The following is a 27,642-nucleotide window of genomic DNA, read 5'->3' on the forward strand; positions in this document are numbered from 1 at the left end:
TGTGTACCATACATTGCTGCTAGTAACTAAAAAGTTTGAATTCTGAAACATACCTTGCTCCAAGAATATTAGATGAGGGATTTTGGACCTATAATAACAAAAAACCTCAACAATATAAAAAAGGAAAACTATGTCCACATTGGGTTTATATCACATGTGCAAAGGATGGCTTAATAGAAAATCTATACATGTAGTTTACTTTGTAAACAGACTAAAGGGGAAAAAATATTACAGTGGCAATAGATGGAGAAAAAGCACTTGATAAAATTTAACAAATAAATGGGAAAACTAATAAATTAGGAACAGATGAGAACTTTCTTAATGCGAAAAAAGATATCTGCAAACACACAAACAAGCAAAATTTATAATAAAAGTCATCTGTCATCCTACATGGGGAAGTACATTACCTTTTCAATCAGGAACAAGACAGGGCCACACTATCACCACTTATATTCAGTATTACATGGAAATCCTAGTTAAAGCAATAAGATAAGAAAAAGAAAGTAAAAGTGTTGGAAAGGAGGAAACAAAATTATTTCTGACTCATTTGATTATCAATATAAAGGCCAAAAAGGATCTACAGGCAAAGTATTAGTATTAATAGGATTAGCAGAGTAGCTTAATATAAAATCAGTAATCAAAATTCAATTTCATCTCTCTGTACATCAGCAACAAATAACAAGAAAAACTAATTCGAGAAGACATCATTTACAAAAGCATTGCAGATTATCAAGTCATTAAAAATAATCATAACATGTAAAACCTCCATGTGGAAAAGTATAAAAAAACTTCATTGAAAGACATTAAAAAGACCTAAATAAATGTCACAGTTCTTGCCTTTTTGTCCATTTTTATGGCATATCATAGAGAAGCCAATATTCTTCAGGCTGAGCTCTAGTTTCAGTATTGTTTCATTGGAAGTCTCAAAAGATTTCCAGAAATTTCACACAATGATTTTGATTTATATGGAAAAGTAGAGGACTTAGAATAGCCTGGATACTTGTGAAGAAGAAAGGCAGGGTAGAATGGTGATGGTGGTGGTGTGTGTACTAGTTCTATCATATAAAGTAAAACTTTAGTATTTTTTAAGACAGTGTTATACTGGTGCAGGGGGTAGGCACATTGGACAATAGAATAGAAAGTCCAGAAGTAGACCTCTGGTTTAGGGCTGTCTTTCCAACACAATAGCCACTTGAGGCTGTTTAACATTTGAAATGTAACCAGGCTGAATTGGGATGTGCTGGTCTAAATGATAAGGAAAGGCATTCTTGAAAAGTATCATTTTTAGTTAGATACAATAGGTAAATATGAGTTAAATAGGGGAATGGTGGGGTGAAATGCAGAGTAATTCTGAGTATGTAGCATATGCATGTGATGGGAAAGAACATAGTGTATTCTTAAAGGAAGTCAGTGTGTTTGGCCATTGATCTAGGGCAGGCACTGGCAAACTTTCTGTAAAGGGCTAGATAGCAAATATTTTAGGCTTTATACATACAATGTCTATTGTAACTGGTCAAATCTGTTGTAGTGCGAAAGCAGCCATGGACAATATTATGTAAGCTAATAAGCATGGATGTGTTCTAATAAAACTATTTTCAAAAACAGATGGCAGGCTGGATTTTTCCAGCAGCCATATAATTGGCTGACTTTCTAGAGAAGAGAGCAGCATAAAGAGAGACTTAAAATAGGGACCAGACTCTGAGACCTGTTAGCAATGTTAGAAATTTAGCTAAGAATACTTTGCAACTAGAAAGTGAGTGGTTTTGTTTCTTGAGATCACTTGGTTACAGTATGGAAAATGGGTTGAGTGAGGGCTAGAGAGGATATAGAAGACCAGTTAGTATATTACAGTAGTCTTAAGTGAACCATGATGAAAGCTTGGAGCATTTGGCGTAGGGAGAGAGAATGGTGGCAATGGAGAATGGGATGGATTTGAGACATACTTAAAATCCATAGGATTTGATGATATGCTGCATATGGGAGGCGAAGATAATGAATGAGATAGGAAAGATACTCCTAGGATTCTAGCTTATTCAGCTTCATCGGTGACGATGCTGTTCATGAGAGATAGAGCATTGGAAATCCGCCAGGTTTGGAGTTGGGCAGTAACAATTATAACTTTAGTTTTTGAATTGAAGTGGACATGTCACGTAGGCAGTTATGATTCCTCAGCAGAGGTCTGAGTTGAAGGTATATATTTAGAAGATGATGAAATAGATAGAGATGGCAACATGAAATCCCGTAAGGAATGAATACAGAGGATTGCCTAACTGTATTGAGGAACTGCCAATATTGAATGGTCGAATAGCAAAGATGATCCTTAAGAACAGTAGGCAGAGAGTAAGAATAAACCATTTACCTTTTTCTTAGTTGGTTCCCTCGCCTATAAATTAGGAATTATAATATTTCTCTTGGAGTTGTAGTAGAAATTGGAAATCTGCGTTTCAAGTGCTTGGCATATAGCAGTGCTAAATAAATGATGCTATAGTGTGCATCAGGCCTGAAATATACTCCAGATATACACGGCCTGTATTTCAGAACAATGCTTTGTCTCATTTGCGGGATTAGTTTTCTGACTCATTTTCAAATTAAATACTCCTATAATTTTTCTTCCTGAGTTTATGCACCACTTTATGTTTTTTCTACAAGAGAAAAGGTCATTATGTTTATCTCCATTCTTTGATTCTGGAATGGGAGCCATTCCTTGACACCTGAAAAACGTAACTTTTAGGCATCGGTGAAACCTAAGGAGGGCTCAGAGATATGTTTCTCTTAAAGTCAGCTTAGTTGTCATTCCTGCCAGAGACAGCTTTATGCTTGGCTGTCTTTTGCTTTATATTCCAAAATGAGTTTAGTGTTAGTTATAGGAACAAAACCTCTAAGACATTTTTGATTGCAACCAGCAGTGAGAAGTATTTTTTAAAAAAATGATGACCCATTATACACGCAGATATTTCTACATAACTGAAATGCAACTTCACAAAACAATACTTACGTTTATTGTACAGTGGGCCCTCTGTCTCCATGGGTTTTGTATCCTCAAATTCAAAAAACTGTGGATCAAAAATATTCAGGGGGAAAAAAAATCAATACAACAATAAATAACACAAATTTAAAAACAATATAGTATAACAGCGATTTAATAGCATTTATATTGTATTGGGTGTTATAGGTAATTTAGAGATGATTTAAAGTACACAGGAAGATGACCATAAGTTATATACAAATACTATACCATTTTATATAAGAGACTTGAGCATCCTCAGATTTTGGTATTTGCGGAGGTCCTTAAAGTAATCCTTTGCAGGATACTGTGGGATAACTGTATATGTTATTTTGATTTTTCTGGTCTATAAAAGTGCAAAAGTACTGATTGTGATCTACTGAATTGATTTAGTAACTACTAGTGTTTGAAAAACAGTGCTTTAAGAGAATGAAACTGAATGAGAAAATACGAGTCGTATTAATAAAATGCCGGTTTTTGTTTTGTTTTTTGAGAAAGAATTTTGCTCTGTCACCTGGGCTAGAGTGCAGTGGTGGCAGTGTCATAGTTCACTGCAACCTCAAACTCCTGGGCTCAAGTGATCCTCCTGCCTTAGCTTCCCAAATAGTTGGGACTACAGGCAGGTGTCATCAAGCCCAGCTAATTTTGCTTTTCTTTTCTTTCTTTTTTTTTTTTTTTGGTAGAGTTGGGGTCTTGCTCTTGCTTAGGCTGAAATGCCAGTTTTTCACACATAAATTCAATGAAGTGACGTATACCTTTGTTTAAGCTAGTTTGTTTTTTCTTTGTTATCTATTTCAGTTCTGTTGGCTTGATTCAGATAGAGTAAATAGTAAAATACTTGGTGAATTTTGTGGTACATTAGTGTAAACTGATATTCTGATTTTTCATTTTTAACTTCTTTTAAAATTGTTTTCGTATCTTACTTCCAAGTCCTGAATCTTTTCATCTTCTTATTTATATTAGCAATCACTGCCTCCTATTTTGTTCTCAAATGTTCCTTCCAGTTCGTGTTCTCTTCTCTGTATTTTACTGTTCCCTTCTTACCTAAATCCACTATCAGGTATTGTGTTAACGATTGTGCTGTTTTAGCCATTGTAAGTGGGGTTTGGAGCCTATTTGGGAGAATACCAATATAGGTATTTTAAAAAAACCTGAAGACATATTAATATATAGAGAGTCACTAGATGTTGATTTTATATCTGCAAATAGTAACTTGATACCATGTTGTTAATATGGTAGATCTTTAGAATGTTGTGAATCTTAGGTTTAGAATTATTTGACTTCTGACTTCTAGAACCTCATTTGATCTGTAAATTGTTCATTCTCGATATAAAAGTAATGAAATAAGTGAAAATGTTTTCTGTTGAATTACATTAAAATGCATAGATTATATACCTGTGGTTACCAACCCCTGGGTCGTGGACTGGTACTGTGGTACCAGTCCTTGGCCTCTTAGGAACTGGCCTGCAGCCATTCCCCATCACTTTCATCACTGCCTGAGGCCCTCCGCCCCTCACCGGGGAAAAATTGTCTTCCATGAAACTGGTCCCTGGTGCCAAAAAGGTTGGGACTGCTGGATTATAGGGTAAGCATGCTTTTTGTTTTTAGTGTATATCACTTAACCTTAGTTGTTAGATTAACTGTCACTGTGCACATCTGAGAGAAATCAGGTTCTTAAAGAAATTTTAATGAAGGCTAAATAAAAATTGGACATTAAAAAGCTTACTATAAAAACAACAATGCTTACAGATCCAATATGTTAGGCTTGCACTTCACTAAGGATTCTTCATTTAGCAAAGTCTTGAAGTGATTGAAAGTTTCAGATTTTTCTAATTTTTACCTATTTTTCTGGGAGTTATCTTGATTAGATTACTCCATTATATCCATTATTACCTTGTAGATAGCCCTTTAGGGGAGAAGGTGAGGTCACCATTGTACAGGAAGTATGTTTATGAGAGTGAGAAAGCTGCTTTCGCAGACCCTTCAACCAGCATCTTTTCTAGTCTCTTTGACTTGAATTGGATCCTGCATCTACTTCTAACCAATATACTCTGGCCAGGGGAGTAGAATTACCCTTCTGAATTTAGGTCTGAGCCTTTATCATGAGAGCTTTGGGTGACATTGGCTTTCCCCCAAATTGAAGTAATTTCTGAAGGATGAAAACCACAATGTCTACTATAGGGAAGATTTGTGTCTTGTTTATAGTTGATCTGTGTGGTCTAGTACAGTACTGTATGTTGTACTGTGATCATTTAAGCCAGTATAAATATATGGCCTTGTTTTTGTGGCAGTTATAAAAGAACTGTTTATGTATTTGTTAAGTAATTACAATTTATTTTGACTCAAACTCATTTTATTCACCAGGCATTTTATTAAATGCCTACTATCCAGAACACTGTTAGAATCCGATGCAGGTCTAACTTGGTCATTGGCTCTGCTCTAGAGGGATTTAGTCTAGTAAAGTTCATTTTGTTGAAAATTAAATGTTTTATATTTTCAACAAGGTTTAGCAAAACTGGTTCTTTTCATATCTTGTCTTATCTGGAAAACATTTACTTTGCCTACCTTGCCTCCCCTCCCTCCTTCCTTCACTTCTTCCCTTCTTCCGTTTTGCCTTCTTTGCCTCCCTCAGGATCTCACTCTGTTGCCTGGGCTGGAGGGCAGTGGCATGATCATAACTCACTGTAGCATTGAACTCTGAGGCTCAAGTGAGCCTCCCACCTTGGCCTGCTACTTACTTAGCCTTTCTTCAGAACCATTTCTATTGCTTTTATTAAATTGGGTAAATTGGTCTACCTATGATAGATTAACTAGATCTATGGTGTTTCTGTAATTGCTCATAAAGTTAAAATTTGTTTCTTCAACATTTTTGGTGCTGGCTGCACCAATTTATGACAATATATAAATGTGGATATATATATAGCACAGGTATTTCTGCCTATATTTGCTGTTTCTTTGAATTTGTTTTCATGTTGTCCATTTGACCATGATTTATTGCTTTTCAAATTCAGATTGAAATATTAGTTGGTTAATTTTTAAAGTATATTTCTAATTCATGTGTTTTAATGAGACTTAATTTAAAAGATTGTGTCAGTGGCATACTTGGCTTTCACTGCTTTAAAAGTAATTTGGCAAACATAAATTTCTTTGGTGTGGCTTTATTTATACCTTTTTCTTAGTGTTTATAGCAGCATATTGAATGGTTAGCAAAAAACTGGCATCGTAATAATTATTGAAGTTACTCATTTCTGAAGCATATTGATTGTAGTTACTAAAATATATTCAGTTAACGTGTCAAGGAGGTACTTAACTCCTGTAACATAAAATAATTCTGTTCTTACTATATTAATGGACATTGTTACTATTGGAAGATTATAGGTAAATTTATAGGATTGCCAATTGTATGTACTCCAAAATTTGGTATACTACAAATTGTCTCAGTCCTAGAAGAGATGTTTTACAGTAGATACAGTTTTATGATTTCTAGTTCTGTCGTATTTTCCTGTAATCTCAGTTGATGTTATGAAGGAATACTCAAGTAAATGAGGCTTAATCTGTGACTTTTAAATAAGACAAACCCCAGAGGATAAGAGGATTGCTTTTTTTAAAGTAGTAGTTTTTGATGTTTCTAATCCTTAGACTATATGGGTGTGACAAAGGAGATTGTATGATCTTGTGATTGTACCTAACTTTGTCCATATAAAAAGTACACCTTGTAAACTTTGTATACAGTAATTGTTTTGAACTTCTGGGAAATTGTTCTTAGCCTTTGCAAATCTAAGGAGAGGTTTAGTTATTTTCCCTGGGAAAATGCACATGCAAAGAATCTTACTGGAGTTTTAAGGGTTTCACATCCTGAAGACCTGTGGACCCCAGATTAATAACCCTATTATAAGGTGTGAGGGAAGAAGAAGACACTGAAATTTTTCTTCATTCTTTACTAATGCTCTGATTGGCACACCTTAGAATAACAGAAAGTACCTAACATATAAGGAGGGAAGCAAAGAGAGCAACGGTGTTTATAGGATTGAGATGCCAAATTTAATGAAAAACTTATTTTCATTTGAATATACTTGATAATGTATATTTGGGGATACCAGGTAGAAATCTCCCCATTCACTTGAGTAGCTAGATATTTTGCTGTAACTCTCTCCAGGTGACTCTAGACTTATTTTTTATTTAAGTTGATTAATGACATAAGTAAAGTAGCTGCCAGATAATATATGTTGAAGTACTTTTTCAGGAAGATGCTATCTTAAGAGAATACAGTTTCCTGAATCAAGGTTAGAACCATTTTGCCTGATGAGTATGTACAAGAACCTAAACTGCATTTATTTACACTGTTATTTTCTCTTCCCTCATTAAACCTGGTGTTAGAGTAAAAGTGTGAGAGAGCCTTCACAAGGGCTGTTTTCTGAAGTGTTTGGACTTTCAGCCAGCACCTACATCTTTTATAAGCTTAAAAGAGAGGGGATTAACACATTGACTGCTACGCTAGAAAAAAAATTTTTTCCTTGGGGCCATGGTGTTTTATTACAAAAATAGAATACAAACTTTGAAAATAAAATGATCCTTTCTAATTTAATGAAAAAAATTGTTATTTTTTTTTTATTGTTTTCTGTGCGTGAGTTATATGCAGCTTGAAAAGTAGTTCTTGCAGCTCCTAAGGTGAAGAGTTGTGTGAGTTACATGTGCTTCACAAAGCCCTAGGCTCAAAACTAGTGAGTTAAATACAACTCACGTGGCAGGTAATGTGTTAAACCTTCGTAGAGTCCTGGCTCTCCACTAAAGGCTTTTTTCTCACATTGTTGTGTTTATACTATAGCATAATACTACTATTTCCCACCTAAAGTAATCACTTTATATTGTAGTTTAATAATATTTGGTTTTGATGGTATAAGCTTTTTGAGGACAATTATGATTATTGTTCATCTTTGTATAACCTATAATAGTGTTTCTCAGTCTTGAGTCACGTGTGGACCTTTATTAAAGTTAACATTCTCAGACTTTTCAGGAATATATCTGTAGCCAAACTTGAGTTGTTGGTCCTTGTTTTTAGTAGCCTAGCACAGTGAAATGAAAAACAGATTTAATGGTCACCAGGGGTTAGGAAAATTGTTCTGTATCTTGACTGGTGGGGAATAAAAAAAACCTACACGTGTGAGAGATTACAAAGAACTAAATACACACAAATGAGTACAAGTAAAACTGGGAAATGTAAATAAGATCTGTGGATCATATTAATGTCAGTACCCTGGTTGTGATATTATACTGTAGTTTTATAAGATACTACTATCGTGGGAAACTGGGCAAAGGGAACATGGGATCTCTCTTCATTTTTTTTGGTTTTTTTTACAATAGCATGTAACTGTAAATCTACACTTATCTCAAAATGTTGTTTTAAAAAAGGTCATTGTAATAAGACAAAAAGTAATGACAACCTTAAGATTGTGAAAATGAAATGAAAGCAACACATTTTACAGCGAAATAAAGTATGATAAACAAGCCAAGTATGATAAACAGCAATAGCATATAACTCTGACCTACTGTAACGCATTCCTGAACATCTTACCCAATCATGGTGAGGATAGGGAAGTAAAAGCTATGACCTATAAGTAAAAACCTATTGAACAGGTACAAACATGCCTTGTATGACTGACTTCTAGAACCTCACAGGAATTTCCTTAAAGATAACATTCTGCTATACCAGGGTTTCTCAACTTCAGCATTACTGATAATTTTGGGCTGTATAATCTTTTGTTGTGGAAGTGGTCTGTGAATTCTGTAATGTTTAGCAGCACTCCTGATTTCTACCCACTAGAAGCCAATAGCATCCCCCCAGCGACAACCAAAAATGTCTCTAGACATTGCCATATGCTTCCTGGAGGGCAAAATTGACCCTGGTTGAGAGGATTTGTCCCCAGTTTTACTTGTACTCGTTTGTGTGTATGTTTAGTTCTTTTCAATTTTTCAGATATATAGATTTGTGTATCCCCCACCACAGTCAAGATGCAAAACAGTTCCATCACCAACAGATTCCTTGTGTTGTTTTTTTATAACCACACCCTTCTCCTTTTCACCCCCTCCCCCATCTCTACCCCCCCCCACTAATCTGTTTTTCATTTCTATAATTTTGTCATTTCAAGAATGTTATATAAATGGGAGTATATACAGTATATAACTTTCTGGAATTGACTTTTTTCATTTAGCATAATTCCCTTGAAATTCAGTTAAGTTGTTGCATGTATGAACAGTTTGTTCCTTTTCATTTCTGAGTACTATTCCATGGTTTGAATATATCAGTTTTTTAACCTGTTGAAGGGTTGTTTCCAGTTTTTGGCTATCTTGAATAAAGTTGCTGTGGACAGTCAAGTACAGGTTTTTGTATGAACGTAAGTTTTTGTGTCTCTGGGATAAATGCCCAAGAGTACAATTGCTTGTTTGTATAATAATTTCATATTTAGTCTTATAAGAAACTGCCAAACTGTTTTCCAGAGTGGGTGTACCATTTTAAATCGCCACCAGCAATGTATGGTGTGTCCAGTTCCTCCACATTTTCACCAGTATTTATGGTACAATAATTTTTTTTTTTTTTTTTTTTGAGACAGAGTCTCGCTTTGTTGCCCAGGCTAGATTGAGTGCCGTGGCATCATCCTAGCTCACAGCAACCTCAAACTCCTGGTCTCAAGCAATCCTCCTGCCTCAGCCTCCCGAGTAGCTGGGACTACAGGCATGTGCCACCATGCCTGGCTAATTTTTTCTATAAATATTTTTATCTGTGTGTATGATTTCTTTCTATTTTTAGTGGAGACCGGGTCTTGCTCTTGCTCAGGCTGGTCTCGAACTCCTGAGCTCAAACAATCCGCCCGCCTCGGCCTCCCAGAGTGCTAGGATTACAGGCGTGAGCCACCTCGCCTGGCCTCAATAACTTTTTTTTTTTTTTTTTTTTTTTTTGAGATAGAGTCTCACTTTGTTGCCCAGGCTAGAGTGAGTGCCGTGGCGTCAGCCTAGCTCACAGCAACCTCAAACTCCTGGGCTCAAGCGATCCTCATGCCTCAGCCTCCCGAGTAGCTGGGACTACAGGCATGCGCCACTATGCCCGGCTAATTTTTCTATATATATATTTTTAGTTGTCCATATAATTTCTTTCTATTTTTAGTAGAGACGGGGTCTCGCTCTTGCTCAGGCTGGTCTCGAACTCCTGACCTTGAGCGATCCACCCGCCTCGGCCTCCCAGAGTGCTAGGATTACAGGCGTGAGCCACCGCGCCCAGCCCTCAATAACTTTTTAATTGAAGTTTCTCTCCTTCATTCACCATTACTTCAAGCTGTTCTTTATGTTGCTTTCTGAGGGATAGCACAGTGCTATAATAAAGTGCCTGATCCCTCTCCCTGCAAACTAGATTTATAGCCTGTGTATAAAGTTAAAATTCCTCAGTTAGCCACCTAACTGAGGTTAGGTGTACGCAGTATGTGGCTCTTGCCTACCTTTCTACCCTTATTATTCACTCCCACATATACTCTTAAATTCCAGGTATGTCAAAATAGATGGAAAATAATAGTGGCTATCTCAGAGGTATTGCGAAGATTTAAGATTATGCATATAGAATTAAGTGCCTATTATATAGTAACCAGTAAATAAATGGCAGTTTCTGGTGATTTCTAAGTTCTTGTCCTGACTTACAGTAATCACTCAAATGTTTAGATGAGTAAATGACTTATAGACTAGATGCTTTCTCAATTCCTGAAGTGTCTCTCACCTCATCCCTTCCTATATCAAAAGGTCTACCTTTTGAAGTCTGGGTTGGGTTAAAGTCAACTATTTTTTCGACACTTAATCACATACTATTTTGTATGTGCTAATAATAAAATAACTGGTAGTGAGGTGTTTTTTCATCATAATAGGTTATGTGTTTCTTGAAGGTATTAAATTCCACTGGTTTTTGTATCCTTCATAATAACCTAGCATGTTATAGTGATTTCTTAGTTGTTACACACTGTTGAAAGTATACATCATCTTATGTCCAGATGAATTCATATAGAGTTGGCTATTTAAGTCTTCCTGTAACTTTATGACAAATAATCATTATTTCGTAGGAATCTTGACTAGGTTAGGATGCTTATGCTTAGACATGCCTATCTAGTGACTGCCATAGGAATGAAGAATTAGGTAAATGAAACTGTTTCTGTAAACTGGTAAACCAACAGTACTTTGTATTTTAACAGAAATCTTGTGTCATGAAGGCTTTCTCTTGCCTATTTATGGTTTTGTTTCCTTCTGTCAATGTTTACTGAGTGTCTACCCTGTCCTAGGTGTTGTGCCAGGTACAGGTACCAAAAAAGGGAAAAGTGACCAAATTTTAGATAGCATTTTGGAAGTAATAACAACAGGGCTAATGATATGTTCACTGGAGAATAAAGGAAAAGGGAAAAATCAAGATTGTCTCCTAGATTTAAGGTTTGAGCAACTGGATGGATTTGCTAAGATAGAAAAGACTCAAAGTGAAAGGTTTCAGAACAGAAAAAATAAAGACATGTTTGTGCTTTTTATGTTATATTTAAAATATCTATGTGAACATCCAAGTGGAAATGTCATAGTCTAAAAATTAGGTGTATGAATCTGGTACTCAGAGAAAGAGTTATCAGGATGTAAAAGAATTTAAACTTGTGGGATTAGTTAAATTCACATAAGGGCAGAATACAGCTAGAGAAGGAAGAGCTCAGAACTGAGTTGGGGGTTAGAAGAGTTGTTTGTTGGGAGATAAAACTGAAAAAGAAATCCTTGGTGAGAAAAGAGAAAAACTAGTTGAGTAGTGATATGGGAGCCGTAGACCAAGTGTTTAAGGAAGAAGTTCAAGAAAGAATGTTGCTGAGAGCTGAAGAAGGATGAAGAAAATTTATTTTTTATTTGGTAGTATATGATCATGACAAGTAGTTTAGTGGAATGCTAGGGAAAGCCAGCTGGAAGTGGGTTGAAGAGTGAATGGGGTGTGAAAAGTAGAGACAGTGAATGCAGATGACATTTTTAAGAAATTTTGCTATGAAAAGGAGCAAGAATTGGGGCAGTAACTAGAAGGCAATGTGGAATCAAAGAGTTTTTGTATTTGTTTTTAAAGATAAGAGAGATTAGAGAGTATATATTTATAAGAATGACCCAGGAGAGGACAAAATGATGCTGTAGGAGAAAAGGGATGGGGAATAAGAGTAACTGAAGGAGAGAAGTAAGAGAGGAAAAGGTATCAAGGATTTAGATGATAGGAGTGGGGAATGGTGGCTTATATAACTGAACTTCAGTTATTATAGGAGGGAAAAGATGGAACAGGGTGGAGTTATAGATAGGTTGGTCATGGTGGTAATATGAGGGTGTTCCCATGTCTTCTACTTCTCAGTGAAGTGTGATTTGAGGACATTAGAAAGGGAGAGGGAGGGTAGGTAGTACATGTATTATGTGGGTTTCCTTAATTGCAAAATATGCTGGGATATGTTGAAAATCTCTTGAGTGTGGAACAGAGTGTATGGGGACCAGAGAAAACTCATATTGGAAGCCATTAGGGGAAAATATGACTTCTGATCTTTTTCCTTTTTGGAAAGAGAAGGATTTAAATTTATATATGATGGATAAAATTTTTAAGACCTCACCACTTTTTCTGGTTACACAAGTAATCTTGATCCTTTTAAAATAATTTCCTTTACAAAAGAAAATATATCTTACATTAAAAATTCTGTATAATTTCCCCTACTTTTCTTTCTCTTTCCCACTATGCCCTCATTCCAAACCCAGAGGATTATTGTCATAGTTTGGTATTTGTTTTTAATTTTGGCTATATTTAACATGAATGATTTATTTTTACAGAAATGGGATTATACTGTTTATACTATTCTTAAAATTTACCTAATGTGTGTGTGAGTCTACTAAAATTAACCTTAATTCAAGTCTTTATTATCATTAATTTTGACATACTTGAGCTGATAGATTAGAGGAGATCATTTAAAATTTCCACCTGTTACTCTGTTTCCATAGATGTTTACTTATTTCTGCTATAATTTGTTGCTATGTGGTGGTTTGAATTCTGGATAATTGTCAAGTGAGTCTTTATATAGTTAAAGATTTTTTTGCCTTGAAGACAACTCCAGTGTTAACATTGCTCTTTTAAAAACAAAACCTCATTACTTTCACTCATCCTTTCACTTTCAGCTCTTTGGAGTCTCTTTGTTTAAATGGCTAGTGGTTAGTTGGGTTTAGTTTTATACCAAGACTTAAAGTCTTTTTTTATAGCTGATCTTACTTTATTTATAATTATTTTTATATGTTTGTTTGGGGTTTTTTTTTTTTGGTTTGTTTTCTATTTTTTAGTCATCATTAGCAAATATATAAAAAGGAACTATCTATGTGCTGCTTATTTTTATCTTTAAATATTACATTAAGCTCCATTTCAGTTTATCATCTTTACTCCACCCCACAAATAATAAACATCATACCTATTGTGCACTAGTATAATTACATTATCTCTTGTATCCCATTTCCCCCTGTTAGGATAAGTTGAGGCTTTTGGTTCTGGCCTGTTATCAAATTATTTTTACACTTTATAGCTTTACCTGCAAAATTATAAATTATATTTTATTTAATAGTCATACCACTGTTACTTAGAATTAGTTCTATGTTCAACTATGTACATTGTTCACTGTTAATGTTTTTCATAACACAAATTCTTCAGCATAAGTTGTTTTTTAATGTGTTTGGTTTTTCAGAATGACTTTGAGAGTGCTATAATTTAAATATAATTATTATATATTTGAGAACTTTTTAAAAAAATTAGTTACTGGTTTTACACACCTGAATGACGTATTGGCTAAGTAAAGCATTCTCAACATATTCTTTTCCCATGAACATTCTTACAAATGACTCTTCTGACTTGAGTTTTACTGATCACTCTGAGGCTAGCCTGATATCTTCTCCCAACTGTTGGTGATTTGTTTTTTTCAGCCTGGATGCTTTTAAGATTCTGAAGCTTACTGAGTTCAATATAATATGTCTCTAACTTGATGATTCACTCTTATTTATTGTTTATCTTTCCTAATACATAGTAAGGTCATTCATTCTACAAATTAAGCTCATTATTTTAGAAGACACCTCAGATATCTTTCTGTACTACTTGGACTGATTTCTTTCACAGTGTATCAGGTCTTTGGGGTATGTTGATGATCAAAGCAAATAAAAATTCCTGCCCTTGTGTCGAGCTTAAATTATAGCGAGGGAGACCAATAATAATAATAGTAATAATACATGAGTAAATTATATAGTGTTGTGGAGAGAAAAAGCAGAGTAAGAGGAGTTGGGAGTACTGGGGAGGGGCTGGGAAGACAGCAGTAGGATGCAGTTTTTAATATGGTGGTCAATATAGAGAAGGTAAAGGGAACAGCCAATACAAAGTCCTAAGGCAGGAGCATTCCTGACATACTAAAATAGCAAGGGAGCCATGTAGTTTGGGGAAGAGAATGAATGATGAGAAAAGTAGAGGGAAATGAAGTCAGAATATTAAGGAGCAGAGTCTAAGACATGCAGATTGTATATGGCATTTCAGGCTATTATTTGGGGAGCCACCTTCATCTGGCTGCTCTATAGAGAATGGCCTGCAGAGAATTTTGGTAGAAACAGGTGGTATTAGTTAAGCAGTCAATGCAGTAATCCAGATCTGTGAAATGGTGATAGCTTTATGGACGAGGGAGTTAACAGTGAAGATGGTGAGACATAACTTCCATTATATTTGTGCGCTTAACAATTGGAAGTAGGATATGAGAGAAAAAAGAGAGATCAAGGATGACTGCAAGATCTTTATACTGAACAACTGAAAGGATGCAATTGCCAACAACTGAGATGGAAAAGGCTGAAGATAGAGTACATTTTAAGGAAAGCATCTGGAGTTTGGGACATGTTAAAAATAAATCTCTCTTAGTGTTTCAAGTGAAGATGTCAGGTAGGTTGTTTTACATTAGGTTAGAGTAGGAGAAAGAGCTGAGCAGAAAATATTAACTGTACCAAGAGGGTGAGCATAGATGGAGAAAAGACAATCAGGGACTGAATTGTGTGGAGTATTCACAGTGTTACAGTGTTGGTGGGGAGGGACCAGCAAAGGAAAGTAAGAGTGGGAAAGCGAGTAAGGTAATAGGATTGGTTTGCTAGAAGTCCAGTGAAGAAAGCGACTGTTTTCCAATGGCTAGTTCTCGTCTTAGTTTTTCAGCAATCATTGGTGATGGTAATAAGAGCAGATTTAGTGGAGTGATGAGGGTGATAGACTAATTTGAATGCACTTAAGAGTGAATGGAAGGAGATAAATTGGCAACAGCTATTATAGATGACTTCCACATAGTTTGTCTGCAAAAGGGAGTAGCATCTTGGAGCAGTAACTACCAAGGAGAGTAAGATTGAGACTTCTTTTTTAAATGGGAGCAAGGGCCTGTGTGGTGCTTTTCTCCTGTAATCCCAGCGCTTTGGGAGGCTGAGGCAGGAGGGAGGATCTCTTCAGGCTAGGGGTTCAAGACCAGCATGAGCAACACAGCAAGTCCCCATTTCTGGGGAAAAAAAAAAAAAAACACCAAAAACTTAGCTGGGCGTGGTGGCACGCACCTGTGGTCCTAGCTACTGGGGAGGTTAATGTGGGAGGAGGATTACTTAAGCCTAGGAGTTAAGTATTACAGTGAGCTATATGATCAGGCCACTCCAGCCTGGGCAGTAGAGCAAGACCTTGTCTCTAAATAGATTAGATAGATAGAAGCGAAACCCAGCGTTTTTTGATGTGTGTAATAATAACATAGTGGGAAGGGGGAACTCTGATGGTCTTTTCCATTTTATTCTGATCTTTTCAATCATATTAAGTCTTTTACTTGGTGCTTCTCAAGAGCGTTTTGTTTCTGTGATGGCATTTTTCCTTCTGTTTCTTTACATTTCGTCTTCTGTTGTCTCATTTCTTTGATTTTTTTTTTAACTTCAAGAATCACGTCTAAAAGAATAGAGGTCCAGATTTTCTTGTTTCCTGGATTGGTTCTTTGAAAGCCTACTCAACTGCTTTTTGACACTTAAGTTTTGTCCGTTTGTTGGTTACCAGTGAAGCAGTTGAGGTGTTGTGTGTTTTTTTTTAATGTTATTCATTATAGTATTTATTTGAGGATGTTGCTTAGCTGACTCCTTACTGTATTGCTGATTATACTGAAGCAGGAGGAACAGTTTCTGGAAAGAGCTATTTTTTTCTCTTCCTGGTCCTGTTTACTTATACAAATAAGACCTTTTAATATCTGCTGGACACTTAATTGATAACATTATTTACATTTATTGTGAATGGAATGTTCATGCTACTGTGGTATGCTTTTCAGACGTGAAATTTGGTTAAGTAGCTAGAAAAAAGGCTGCGGGCATTTGCATTTAAGCAGAAATCAAGATATGAATGTAGTCATGAATCAAAAATTGAATTATAGATTAGAATTTGTTTTCCACTGGCACAATTATTTGGAGGTGCCATTTCTGACTAAAGGTTTGTCAAAACTAGATAAAAATAACAAAATACCATACCACTCATTTTTCTCTTGCGTTTTGGAGAACCTTGGTGGCATTTTATAGCAATTGTAATCTAGGCTTAGATAGTTTAATTTATTAACTGGGTTTTAAATTATATAAATCATCTTGAGTTGGTATAAGTTTGTAGCTATAGATCAGCAACTCTTAACCAAGGGGAGCATATCAGAATTACCTGGAGAGTTTTTCAGAAGTCACCTATTTTAAAAGAATTCCTTGAATTGATTATAATGGTTAAGTACTATCACAGAAAAAAGGAATTGTATATGTATACATTTTTGTTCATCACAATAGCTGATATAGAAGTGTCTGATTCACAGCTGTTTATTTTTCAACATAGAATTTTCTTTTGTAGCAGTATCATTAGTTATTAGTAGTATAATTGAAAAATTAGTAAAGTCCCATAGGCTTCTGTCCCAATATATATGGATTAAAACTTGACTGTCAGAGCAGTTCTGTGTTAATAAAGTATCCCTTTAGAGTTGGCCAGAAATTCCTTACTATAAGCTACTTAACCTTTCATTACCTTAGATTACTAGCTCTGAATATTGATGTAACTGCAGAAATTAAATAACTTGCCCTTATAACTTTATGGACCATACATGGGATATATTTACTGAGCATAATATAAGCCAGAGAATCTACCTTAGTTTGCTTTCCTGTCTCAACCCCACAATTTAAGTATTCAGGGCTGCCTGGATAAAGTTTAGACTTCACTTTTTCCTCTTTCCCATGACCTCAAGGGTAGAGATGGAATGATTTCATAGTTATCTGAGAGTTTAGATGGGCTCCTAATGGCCAGTATTAAAGAGAGGATATCTTAAGGGCGGATTGGAGCAATTAGGACTACCTACCTAGCTTATCTTACAACTTTTGTGTTCCTCAGGTGGCTTTGCAGACTATTAAAATCTCTTTTTACCTCTTCATTCCTGTTGTTCTCACCATTGATTAGGCATTGTTATTTTCATTAATCTACCTAAGTGTAATCTATTTCACCTTTGTTATCTCTCCAAACAAAAAACATCTTTGCTTCTGTTTTCACTTTTCTAATCAATCAAAGGATAATGTAGCCAGTAGTGGGCAGGCTGCAGAGCACCTTATTACTCCTGAGAAAGAAGACCCAGCCACTATACCCCACTTCAGCTTTGAGGTTATAGACTCTTCATTTTCCTTTCCTTGCACATCCTTCTGTTTTGGTGGTGGTGGCGGCAGTGGAAGGATCATTTAACGAGTAAGGATCCATGCCACTTGATTTTTTGGGTTAGGTCTTGAACCAGGTCAAACACACACTGCAATGCCCTGTTGACTAGACACACTTGATTATGTTGTTTGTAGTCTGCATATATATCAGAGTTGCATGTAATCTGTATCACCAGAGAGTAGTAGTATATGAAGATTTGGATTTAATGAAAGTTTGCTGGGTGGGGTGACCTGAAATTGAAAGGATTCAGTTAAGTATTCAAAATATCCAGAGACTTGGTAGAATACAATGAGGGGTTCATCAAAGGAAAAACTCTTCCAGGAAGAATGGGAAACTAAGATGAGGACTGCTCTTTCAACCATTGAAAACCATACCTGTGCTCCCTCTTCTACCTCCCCATCCACAGCTTTCTGATTAGAAATAACGTTTTTATCCTATTTGTAAGCCAGTAATGACAATTAAGACAAATATAAATAGATTTGTGATTTATACCAAAGAAAATAAACACTTGTAGATACAATTAGACTGAGAAAGGAACTGGGGCTGTCTGTAAAAGTGCTCTTAGATCCTTTTTAAATTTCTGAAAACTTTCTTTTCTTCCTATACTTCAGAGATTATCAATGGAGTTTGTACAATAGAATCATCTGTAGGGATGCTTGCCATACCCTACTCCAGAAAGACTGAATCAGAATCCCCTCAGTTTGATTCCAGAGAATACTACTTAGGTTTTTGAGATATTCACTCCCTGGTAAAGAATCATTTTCTTTCTAATGCTAGATTGAAGTTAATACTCTGAAATTTCTTATTTAACTTCGTTTTTAACTATTATGAAAATGTTCTGTACATTACTTCTGAAAATTATCTTAATATTAAAATAAGTGTCCGTAGATAGGAAGAAGGGACAAATGATGGGACTAAAAAGTTCATGGAGTTACATAGCCTCATTATGTATATGATCAATAATTAAAACTATATTATGTTCTTACAAATACAGGTAGACACAAAAACTTCACTTGGACTTGCCTCAAAGACCAAATAAAATTGACATACCACACCTAAACTGAACCAGGCATTGCTTACTCCTAGTTTGCCCTTGTGTTGGCATTGAAAAATGATCTTTTCTAATCTCTTTCTACCTATCCAGTCTTCTATTATTTTTCAAAGGAGAACATTTTCTTCTAGTCAGCCATTTTTTTTCTATTCACTTTTGTCTCTCTCCATTGCTCAAGTTGCTGCTTTCTGGCAAAATTATAGAGTGCCATGTTGATCGACATTTAGGTTGCATGTGGCTTTTAAATATTTGTTTTGTTCCAAATTGTGTATTTACTTTGCTTGATACTAATATTCTGAAAGAAATTAATACTTTTAACTTGAATATGTTTTCTTATAGCAGAAAAAGAAAACTAAGAACTTCAATCCACCAACACGTAGAAATTGGGAAAGTAATTACTTTGGGATGCCCCTCCAGGATCTGGTTACAGCCGAGAAACCCATACCCCTATTTGTTGAAAAATGTGTGGAATTTATTGAAGATACGGGTAAGATGGAAGTATCATTGCAAGAGATTTGATTTAAAATTTCACTTTTGCTATACCAACAGTTTGTCAAATGTTTGTGATTTGTTAAAGCTAAATTTTGAAAGACCTGTATAGTTTTAAATTATTAGTATTGATTGTCTTGAGTATTCACTTCTTAAGTAACCATCTGATATTTGAAAGAAGTTTTGTTGTTAACCAGTAGTGCTTTTGTTGGACTTCTCTTGAACCTAATAAATGGCTAAGTTGAATGCTAAAATGTTAAACTTACCTTATTCTGGAATTTAGAATAGGTTGATTATTATGCCATTTAATCAAGAGATAGTCATGGTTTGAATCAATAATTCGAAAGTTTTCAATATTTTTAAGTATAATACTGTTTATTAGTTATGACCCATTTTACACATGGATTTTCTTTTTAAAACTTTTAACAATAGTTGAAGATGTGTGAAAGGCAGCTCATTCTATTTGTGCTGTTACTATTTATTCAGCAGTTCCAGCTTGATTTGATATATATGTATTTTTAAGGAGTGTGTAGATATCTTGCTCTTTTAAAAACAAACCTGCTCTTATGTTTATTTTACCTAATGTAAACTGTTAAAACTAAAAAAAAAAAAATGAGTGGTGGGCATATCGGAGGTGGATAATAGAGGCAGAAGATTGAGTTGTAGGATACCCATGTCATATCTAAAATACCCTGATTTTTACCCAGATGTACATTTTATCCTTCAATTTGGTTATCAGCTAAGTTCTGTATACATTGGATTGTTTATTTGGTGAGGAATGCTGACTCTCATTTTTAATAAGGGAGTAGAATGTGGGGAAATGCCATTATTCAGAAGTATTACAGTTGAAACAGCGAATATCTTCCCCCTTCAATTAATAAGTATTAATTTATAGAGCCTACATTTGTATATGCTCTTAATCATTTACTTTTTCCTTCAACTAGTACTTGAGAAGCATTATTAGGCAAATTTCTTGTCTATATGTTTGTTCATCTTTAACATAGGAATGTCAAGTTTCTTGTAATATTAGCTTCCTTCTTTGGATTTAAAGAGTTCTCATTTTCTCTAGTAATATAATTAGGCCTTATGGATATGACTCAGCAATTAGAAAATATTTTCCTTCAGTGATTGAAAAGTAATACTGAAATAATGATAGGTTAGCATTTTGTACATTTATTATAATTAAAAATTTTTCATTTTGTGAATATTTTCATAGTAGTTAAGTGATTTGGTTTGAGGAATATGAATGAATTCCAAGTATAAGATAAAATGCAGGTCTAGTCCAGTTCTTAACACAACATTGAATTAGTTTAGGTCAACTCACAGGTAATTTATATATTTAAGTGCTTTGGTAGAAAGGTACCAATAGATTACATAGTAGAATAAAACATTAAAGCTAGTTCTTTTGTTGCCATCGTTGTAGTATATTGCTTGAGTTTATTACAGATTTTAAAGCTAATTAGTTTTAGCAGAAATTCCCAATTGATTAAGAGTTCAATTTACAATCCTCAGTATGGACTGTAGCATAGCCATGCTATATTTAAAGTTCAACTTGTACTAACATAAATGCATTGCAGTAGTTATTATTGAAAATTGTATTTTGTTTATAGATCCTTCGATACATTGACATAAATGATCAGTACTATTGTGTTATTATAATTAGCCCTCTTGTGTAAAAGACCTGGTGCAGTGGGTCATGCCTGTAATCCTAGAACTTTGGGAGGCTCAGGTGGGAGGATTGCTTGAGGTCAGGAGTTCAAGACCCTGAGCTTGCAAGAGTGAGACCCCATCTCTACGAAAAATAGAAAAATTAGCCAGGCATGGTGGCTCATGCCTGTAGTCCCACTTACTTGGGAGGCCGAGCCAGGAGGCTCACTTGAGCCCAGGAGTTTGAGGTTGCAGTGAGCTATGACAACACCATTGCACTCTAGCCAGGGCAACAGAGAGAGACCCTGTCTTAAAAAAATGAAAAAGAAAATAAAAGACTGAACTTTTTTGAACAACCATGAAGAAAATAGGCTAGTTTTCTAGTTTTATTGATATAATTTACATACAATAAAATTTGCCAATTTTAATTGTACATTATGAATTTTAATAACTCCATAGTCATGTGTCCACCACCACAATCAAGATACAGAATATTTTCATCACCCCAAAAAACATCTAATCGTTATTAAGTATAATGTTAGCTATTGGATTTTTGTGGATGCTCTTTAACAAATTGAGAAAGTATTCTAATATTCCTAGTTTGAGAGTTCTTATACAAAATAGGTTTTGATTTTGTCATGTGGTTTTTCTGCCTCTGTTGAGATGTTCAAATGGTTCTTTTTTTTTTTTTTTTCTGTTTATATGATGAATTATATTAATCGACTTTCACATGGTAAACCTTGTATACCTGGAATAAACACTGCTTGGTCATAATGTTTTATCCTTTTTATCTATTGCTAATTTCAGTTTTCTAATATATTAAGGATTTCTACATCCTGAGGGATATTGGTCTGTAGTTTTCTTGCAGTGTCTTTGTTTGGCATTGGAGTGAAAATGGCATCAGATTGAGATTATTTTCTGGAAGTATTTGTGTAGGATAGTAATATTTCTTTCTTAAGTTTTGGTAGAAGTCACCACCGAAACTATTTGGACCTGGAATTTTGTGACAACGTTTTTAACTGTGATTTTAATTCCTTTAATAGATATGGGACTGCTCATATTTTTTATTTCTTCTTGAGTAAGAGTTGTTTGTGTCTTTTGAGAAGTTTGTCCGTTTCATGTAAGTTGGCATAAGGTTGTTTATAAAATTCCTCATTATCCTTTTAATGCCTTGTAGCATCTGTAATGATGTCTTTCTTTCCTGATACTTCTAAATTGTGTCTTTTTTGTTACTGTTGTTAGAGGGTTATCAGTTTTGATCATTTCAAAGAACCAACTTTTACTTTTGTTGATTTTCCTTTTTTGGTCCATTTTTAAATTCATTGAATTTTAATTTCTTTCTCCTTTTGTTTCGCTGTAGTTTCTAAAAATAGAAGCCGATTTAACTCATTGGTTATTAGATTTCTAAATGTTTGATAATTTTCCAAATCTTTGTTGTTCATTTATCGACATTTTTTTATAGCCCAAAATATGATTTATTTTGAAGAATGTTTGATGAGACCTTGAACAGAATGTTTATTATACTGTTGTGTGAAGGATTCTATAAATGTCAGTTAGGTCAAATTCTTTGAGAGTATTGGTCAAGTTTTGTATATCCTGACTAATTTTTGTGTTTACTTTTGCTTTTTTAGTTACTTAAAGAGTACTGTTGAAATCTGTCTCTGTTTCTCCTTTCACTTCTATTAGATTTTACTTCATGTGTTTTGAGGTTCTTCCTCATGAACTGACCTTCATTGTGAAGTATTTTCTTTATGTTCGGTAGTATTTTGTTCAGGAGTCTACTTTGCCTAATGTTAATATAGCCAATGATGTTTTCCCTTGAGTCGTGTTTGTGGTATATCTTTTTCTGTACTTTTGCTTTTAATTTATCTATATTTATAAAGTGGATTTCAACATATCGTTGGGTCTGGCAATCTTATTTTTCACTGGAGTGTTTAAATCATTGGCTTTTAATGTTATCAGTGTAATTTGTAAAAATCTGCCATGATATTTTTATTTTCTATTTATCCCGTGTGATCATTATTCCCTTTTCTTTTCCCACTTTCTTTTAGATTGATTGAATATTTTTAATTCTGTTTTATTTGTAATATCAGGTGACTAGTTATATCTGTCTCTTAGGATTTTTTAGTGGTGCTTGAGTTTGCAATATACATCTTTAATTATAGTTTACCCTCAAATGATATATCATCATAATGTGCAATATAAGAACCTTGTGCTGGGTGCTATGGTGCAGGCCTGTGTACTAGCTTCTTGGGAGGCTGAGGCATGAGGATTGCTTTAGGTTAGGAGTTCAAGGCCACACTATGCCACAATGACAACTGTGAATAGCAACTACTGCATTCCAGCCTGGCAACATAGTGAGACCCCATCTCTTCCAAAAAAAAAAAAAAGGAAGAACCTTGTAACAGTATACTTTGCACTATCCCTTGTTCTATGTTATATATTTTAATCATTATAATAATGTATATAATTTCTGCTTTAAACAGGAAATTTTTCTTGTTATTGAAAGACATTTTTCTTAACATAATTACGTAAAAGCTTTATTGAAATATAATTCACATACCATACAATACACTCATTTAAAGTGTACAGTGGTATTTTAGTATATTCAGAGTTGTGCAGCCATCACCACAATCAATTTTAGAACATTTTCAGGACCTCAAACAGAAGTCCCATACCTGTTAAGCAATCACTGCCTATTCTCCTCCACCACCACCCTTGACTTTCTTCCTCTATAGATTTGCCTGTTCCTGGACATGTCATATAAATGGAATCTTATAATGTTGTCTTATGTGACTGGCTTCTTTCATTTAACATAGTGTTGTCAAGTCTCTTACTATAGTATATATCAGTGCTTCAATCCTTTTTTTTTTTTTTTTGGAGACAGCGTCTTGCTCTGTCACCCAGGCTAGAGTGCAGTGGCATGATTATAGCTCACTGCAACCTCAAACTCCTAGGCTCAAGCAATCCTCCAGGCTCAGCCTCCCAGGTAGCTGGGACTATAGGTGTGCACCACCATGCCTGGCTAATTTTTTTATTTTTTGTAGACACAGGGTCTTGCTATTGCCGAGGCTGGTCTTGAACTTCTGGCTTCAAATGATCCTCCCACATCAGCCTCCCAGAGTGTTAGGATTACAGGTGTGAGCATTCCCTTTGGGGTTTTTTTGTTTTTTGTTTTTTTTTTTAAACTAGTCTGTGACAGATTACCTTCATTCCTTTTTATTGCTGAATAATTTTCCACTGATGGATACTTGGTTTATTTACACTTTTTGACTCTTGTGAACAGTGCTGTTATAAACATTTTTGTCATAGTTTTTGTGTGGACATATGTTTTCTCATCTATTGGGTATATACCTAGGAGTAGAATTGCTAGATCATATGGCAACTCTGTGTTTAGCCTTTTGAGGAACTGCCAGATTGTTTTTCAAAATGGCTGCACTATTTTGACATTCCTACCAACAATGTATAAGAGTTCCAGTTTGTCCATATTTTTTGCCACTATTTATTTTCCTCTTTTTTGATTATAGCCATTCTAGTGGAGATGTGAAATGGTATCTCATATGGTTTTGATTTGCATTTCCCTGATAAACTAATGATGTTGAGGATCTTTTTAAGTGCTCGTTGGCTTTTCATATATCTTCTAGGAGAAATATCTATTCAGCTGTTTTGCCTGCTTTCTAGTTGGATTGTTTGTCTTTTGAATTTTAGAGCTCTTTATGTATTCTGAATACAGATTGCTTTCAAATACAATTTGCAAAAAATTTTCCTCATTCTCTGGGTTGTCTTTTACAATTTCTTGATGATATCCTTCCTTTGAAGCACAAAGTTTTAAATTTTGATGAAGTGTATTTTATCAGTTTTTTAAAATTTTGTCACAATGTGCATGGTGTCATATCTAAGATGATTTTGCCTAATCCAAGGTCACAAAGATTTTACTCTATATATATTCTAAAAGTTTTACGGTTTTAGCTCTTACATTTAGGTCTGTGATCCATTTTGAGTTAGTTTTTGTGTATGGTTTGAGGAATAGCTCCAGTTTGATTTGTATGCATGTGGATATCCATTGTACAGGCACCATTTATTGAAAAGACTATTCTGTTGAATTGTCTTGGTGCCATTGCCGAAAATCAGTTGACCATAAATGTGAAGGTTTGTTTCTGGACTCTCACTTGTATTCTGTTGATCTGTATGCCAACTCATATATGCCATTACCACTCTGTTTTTACTACTGTAGTTTTGTAATAAGTTTTTAACTCAAGAAGTATGAGTTTTTCAACTTTATTCTTCTGGATATAGAATTCTAGGCTGATGGTTTATTGTTGCATTTTCTTTTTGTTCAACTCTTTAAAGACTGCTTGTTGTCATGATGTATCGTGATATCTCATGAGAAGTCTGCTGTCATTCTCGTGTGTTTTTCTGAATTTGGTGTGTTCTTTCTCCCTCAACCTAAAGCTGTTCATTTTCCCTGGTTTACAGCAATTTTATTAAAAATAGTAAAATTATTATTAAATAATTTTAATCTTGGAAAATGTGCATGTGTTCTAACACATTAACTGCCATTTGAGTTGTATTTAACTCGTGGTTTTGAGCCTGGGGCCTTGTGAAGCATATGTAACTCAAACGTCTCAACCTTGGGAGCAGCAAGAACTATTTTTCAAGTTGAATATAACTCATGCACAAAAATAAAAAATAGAAATTTTTCATGAAATTAGAAAGGATTGTTTTGTTTTAGAAGTTTTTATTCTTTTTCATAATAAAATACCATTGACCCAAGGGAAAAAAATTTTTTTCTAGTATGGCAGTCAGTGTGTCAAACATTTCTGCTTGTTTCTGGTGCTTCTTGGATCTCTTGGTTTATAATTTTCAAATTTGGAAAGTTTGAGGCTGTTACTTCTTAAAGTAATTTTTTCTGTTCTCCCATTTCCCAGCCCTTACTCTTACTTGGGACTCCAGTTGCGTGTGTGTTAGACCTTTTGGAATTGTTTAAGACCTTTTTTTCTTTTGTGCTTCATCTTGATTAGACTATTGCTATATCTTCAAGTTTGCTAAATTTTCTTGTATGGTCAAATCTACAAATCCCATTTAAGCCTTTTTTTTATGTGTTTCATTTTTGTACCCATCATATGCTTTCCTGTATATCTTTGAGTATATAAGATTTATAATAGCCGTTTTAAGATCTTTGGTTTACTAATTCTGTCATGTATTATTTCTGGGTGTCTTTCTGTTTTTTCTCCTTGTATGAGATATTTTCCTACTTTGGTAGTTTTAGTGTCAGACATTCTGAAGTTTACATTGTTGGGTGATGAATTTTCTAGTGTACCTTTAAAGAATGTTACATTTGTTTTTTCATGTGTTAAGTATTTTGTGAATCAGCTTTTGGTCCTCTCTAGACTTGATTATAAGTTTGTTATGGCGGATCCAGAGCAGCTTTTATTCTGTTACTTATTTAGACCTATAGTAAAGCATGAGGATTTGACCTAATGCCCCATGTATTAAAACATCTTTTGAGAATAAAATCTGGACTATTCTCAGTCCTGGCCTTCAGGAAGTTTTCTTGCATACATGTGCAGTATTCAACCAAAGACTCCAGGGACTTCTCTGTACATGTTGGAGCTTCTTTCTCTGTGTATCTCTCTCTCTTTTTGGTATTACATCCCTCAAATTCTAGCCCCCTTAACCTTTCTGAACTCCTTTTTCTGTCTTCTCAACTCTGGTAGACCGTTTGGGTCTGTCGGGATTCCACCTCCCGTTACTACCACCTAAAATCCCTCCAGGCACTAAGTTGCAGACATTCAGACAGCTTGCCCCATTTACTGCTTTTCCCCTCATGGATCACAGTTTTGATCTGCGATTAATGTTCAACGATCAGTATTCAATGTCTGAAACTGGTGTTTCATATAATTTTTCTAGTTTTTAGTTGTTTACTGTGGGAGAGCAATTTCTATAGCAGTTAATCCTTCCTGGTGGTACCAGATGTCCCTATTTTTATAATAGTAAAGTTGTTCTAATAAGTTCCAGTTGGGAAATGACTCTTGAAATATTAACGTAGTTGAAAGTGGCTAAAAAGAGAGAGAGTGAAAAGAAAGGGAATGGTAGGCCTTTTTGATCAGTGAGTTAGGATGATGATGATAAACCTGATAGATATGTGGTTGAAAAAGAACTCAAAAATGCCTCTCAGATTTCAATATTAGGGTGACTTAGGTGGTATTCTGTTAATGAAAATAGAAGTTATAATATGAAAAGCAGATTGGACAGTTTCATAATTGAATCATATTTTGAATATGTTAAATTTCAAGGTGCCTGTGGGATATCCATGTAAAAGCCAAGACTCAGTTGCATATATGACTGTGGATCTCTGGAAAATGATTTGGTCTTTAGATACTGTTTTGGTAATTGTCAGTGTCTAGATATTAATGTAAGTTATATATATTGATGGAGTTCAGGGTGAACATCTAGAGTGTAAAGAAAAGTTTACAATGCAAACAGGTTGTATGTACAAAAGAGGAGCCCTAAAACACTAGGGAAAAGTATTTTTAATAAGAAGGAAGCATAGTTATTAGCATTGAATGAGTGAGAATGATTTTTTTCATATTGCTTTTTATTGAGGTAAAATTCACATAACATGTAACTAACCGTTTTGAAGTGATTGTCACCCCCAGGACAAACCCCTGTATCCATTAAGCA

General features: G+C 34.8%; 1 protein-coding gene across 5 annotated transcripts in view; it reads left to right on the forward strand.

The window, feature by feature from the left end:
* ARHGAP5 (Rho GTPase activating protein 5) overlaps positions 1-27,642 on the forward strand; it is a 71,645-nt gene that overhangs the window by 18,803 nt on the left and 25,200 nt on the right. For 4 of the 5 annotated variants that reach the window (XM_069486434.1, XM_069486444.1, XM_069486426.1 and 1 more), the window contains one exon: positions 19,162-19,309. In XM_069486434.1, coding sequence (XP_069342535.1) covers positions 19,162-19,309 — 148 coding nt within the window. The remainder of the gene's footprint in view (positions 1-19,161; positions 19,310-27,642) is intronic. The other variant, XM_069486453.1, reaches the window with a different exon arrangement.

Source organism: Eulemur rufifrons, chromosome 2 (genome assembly GCF_041146395.1).
Source record: "Eulemur rufifrons isolate Redbay chromosome 2, OSU_ERuf_1, whole genome shotgun sequence".
Lineage (NCBI taxonomy): Eukaryota > Metazoa > Chordata > Mammalia > Primates > Lemuridae > Eulemur > Eulemur rufifrons.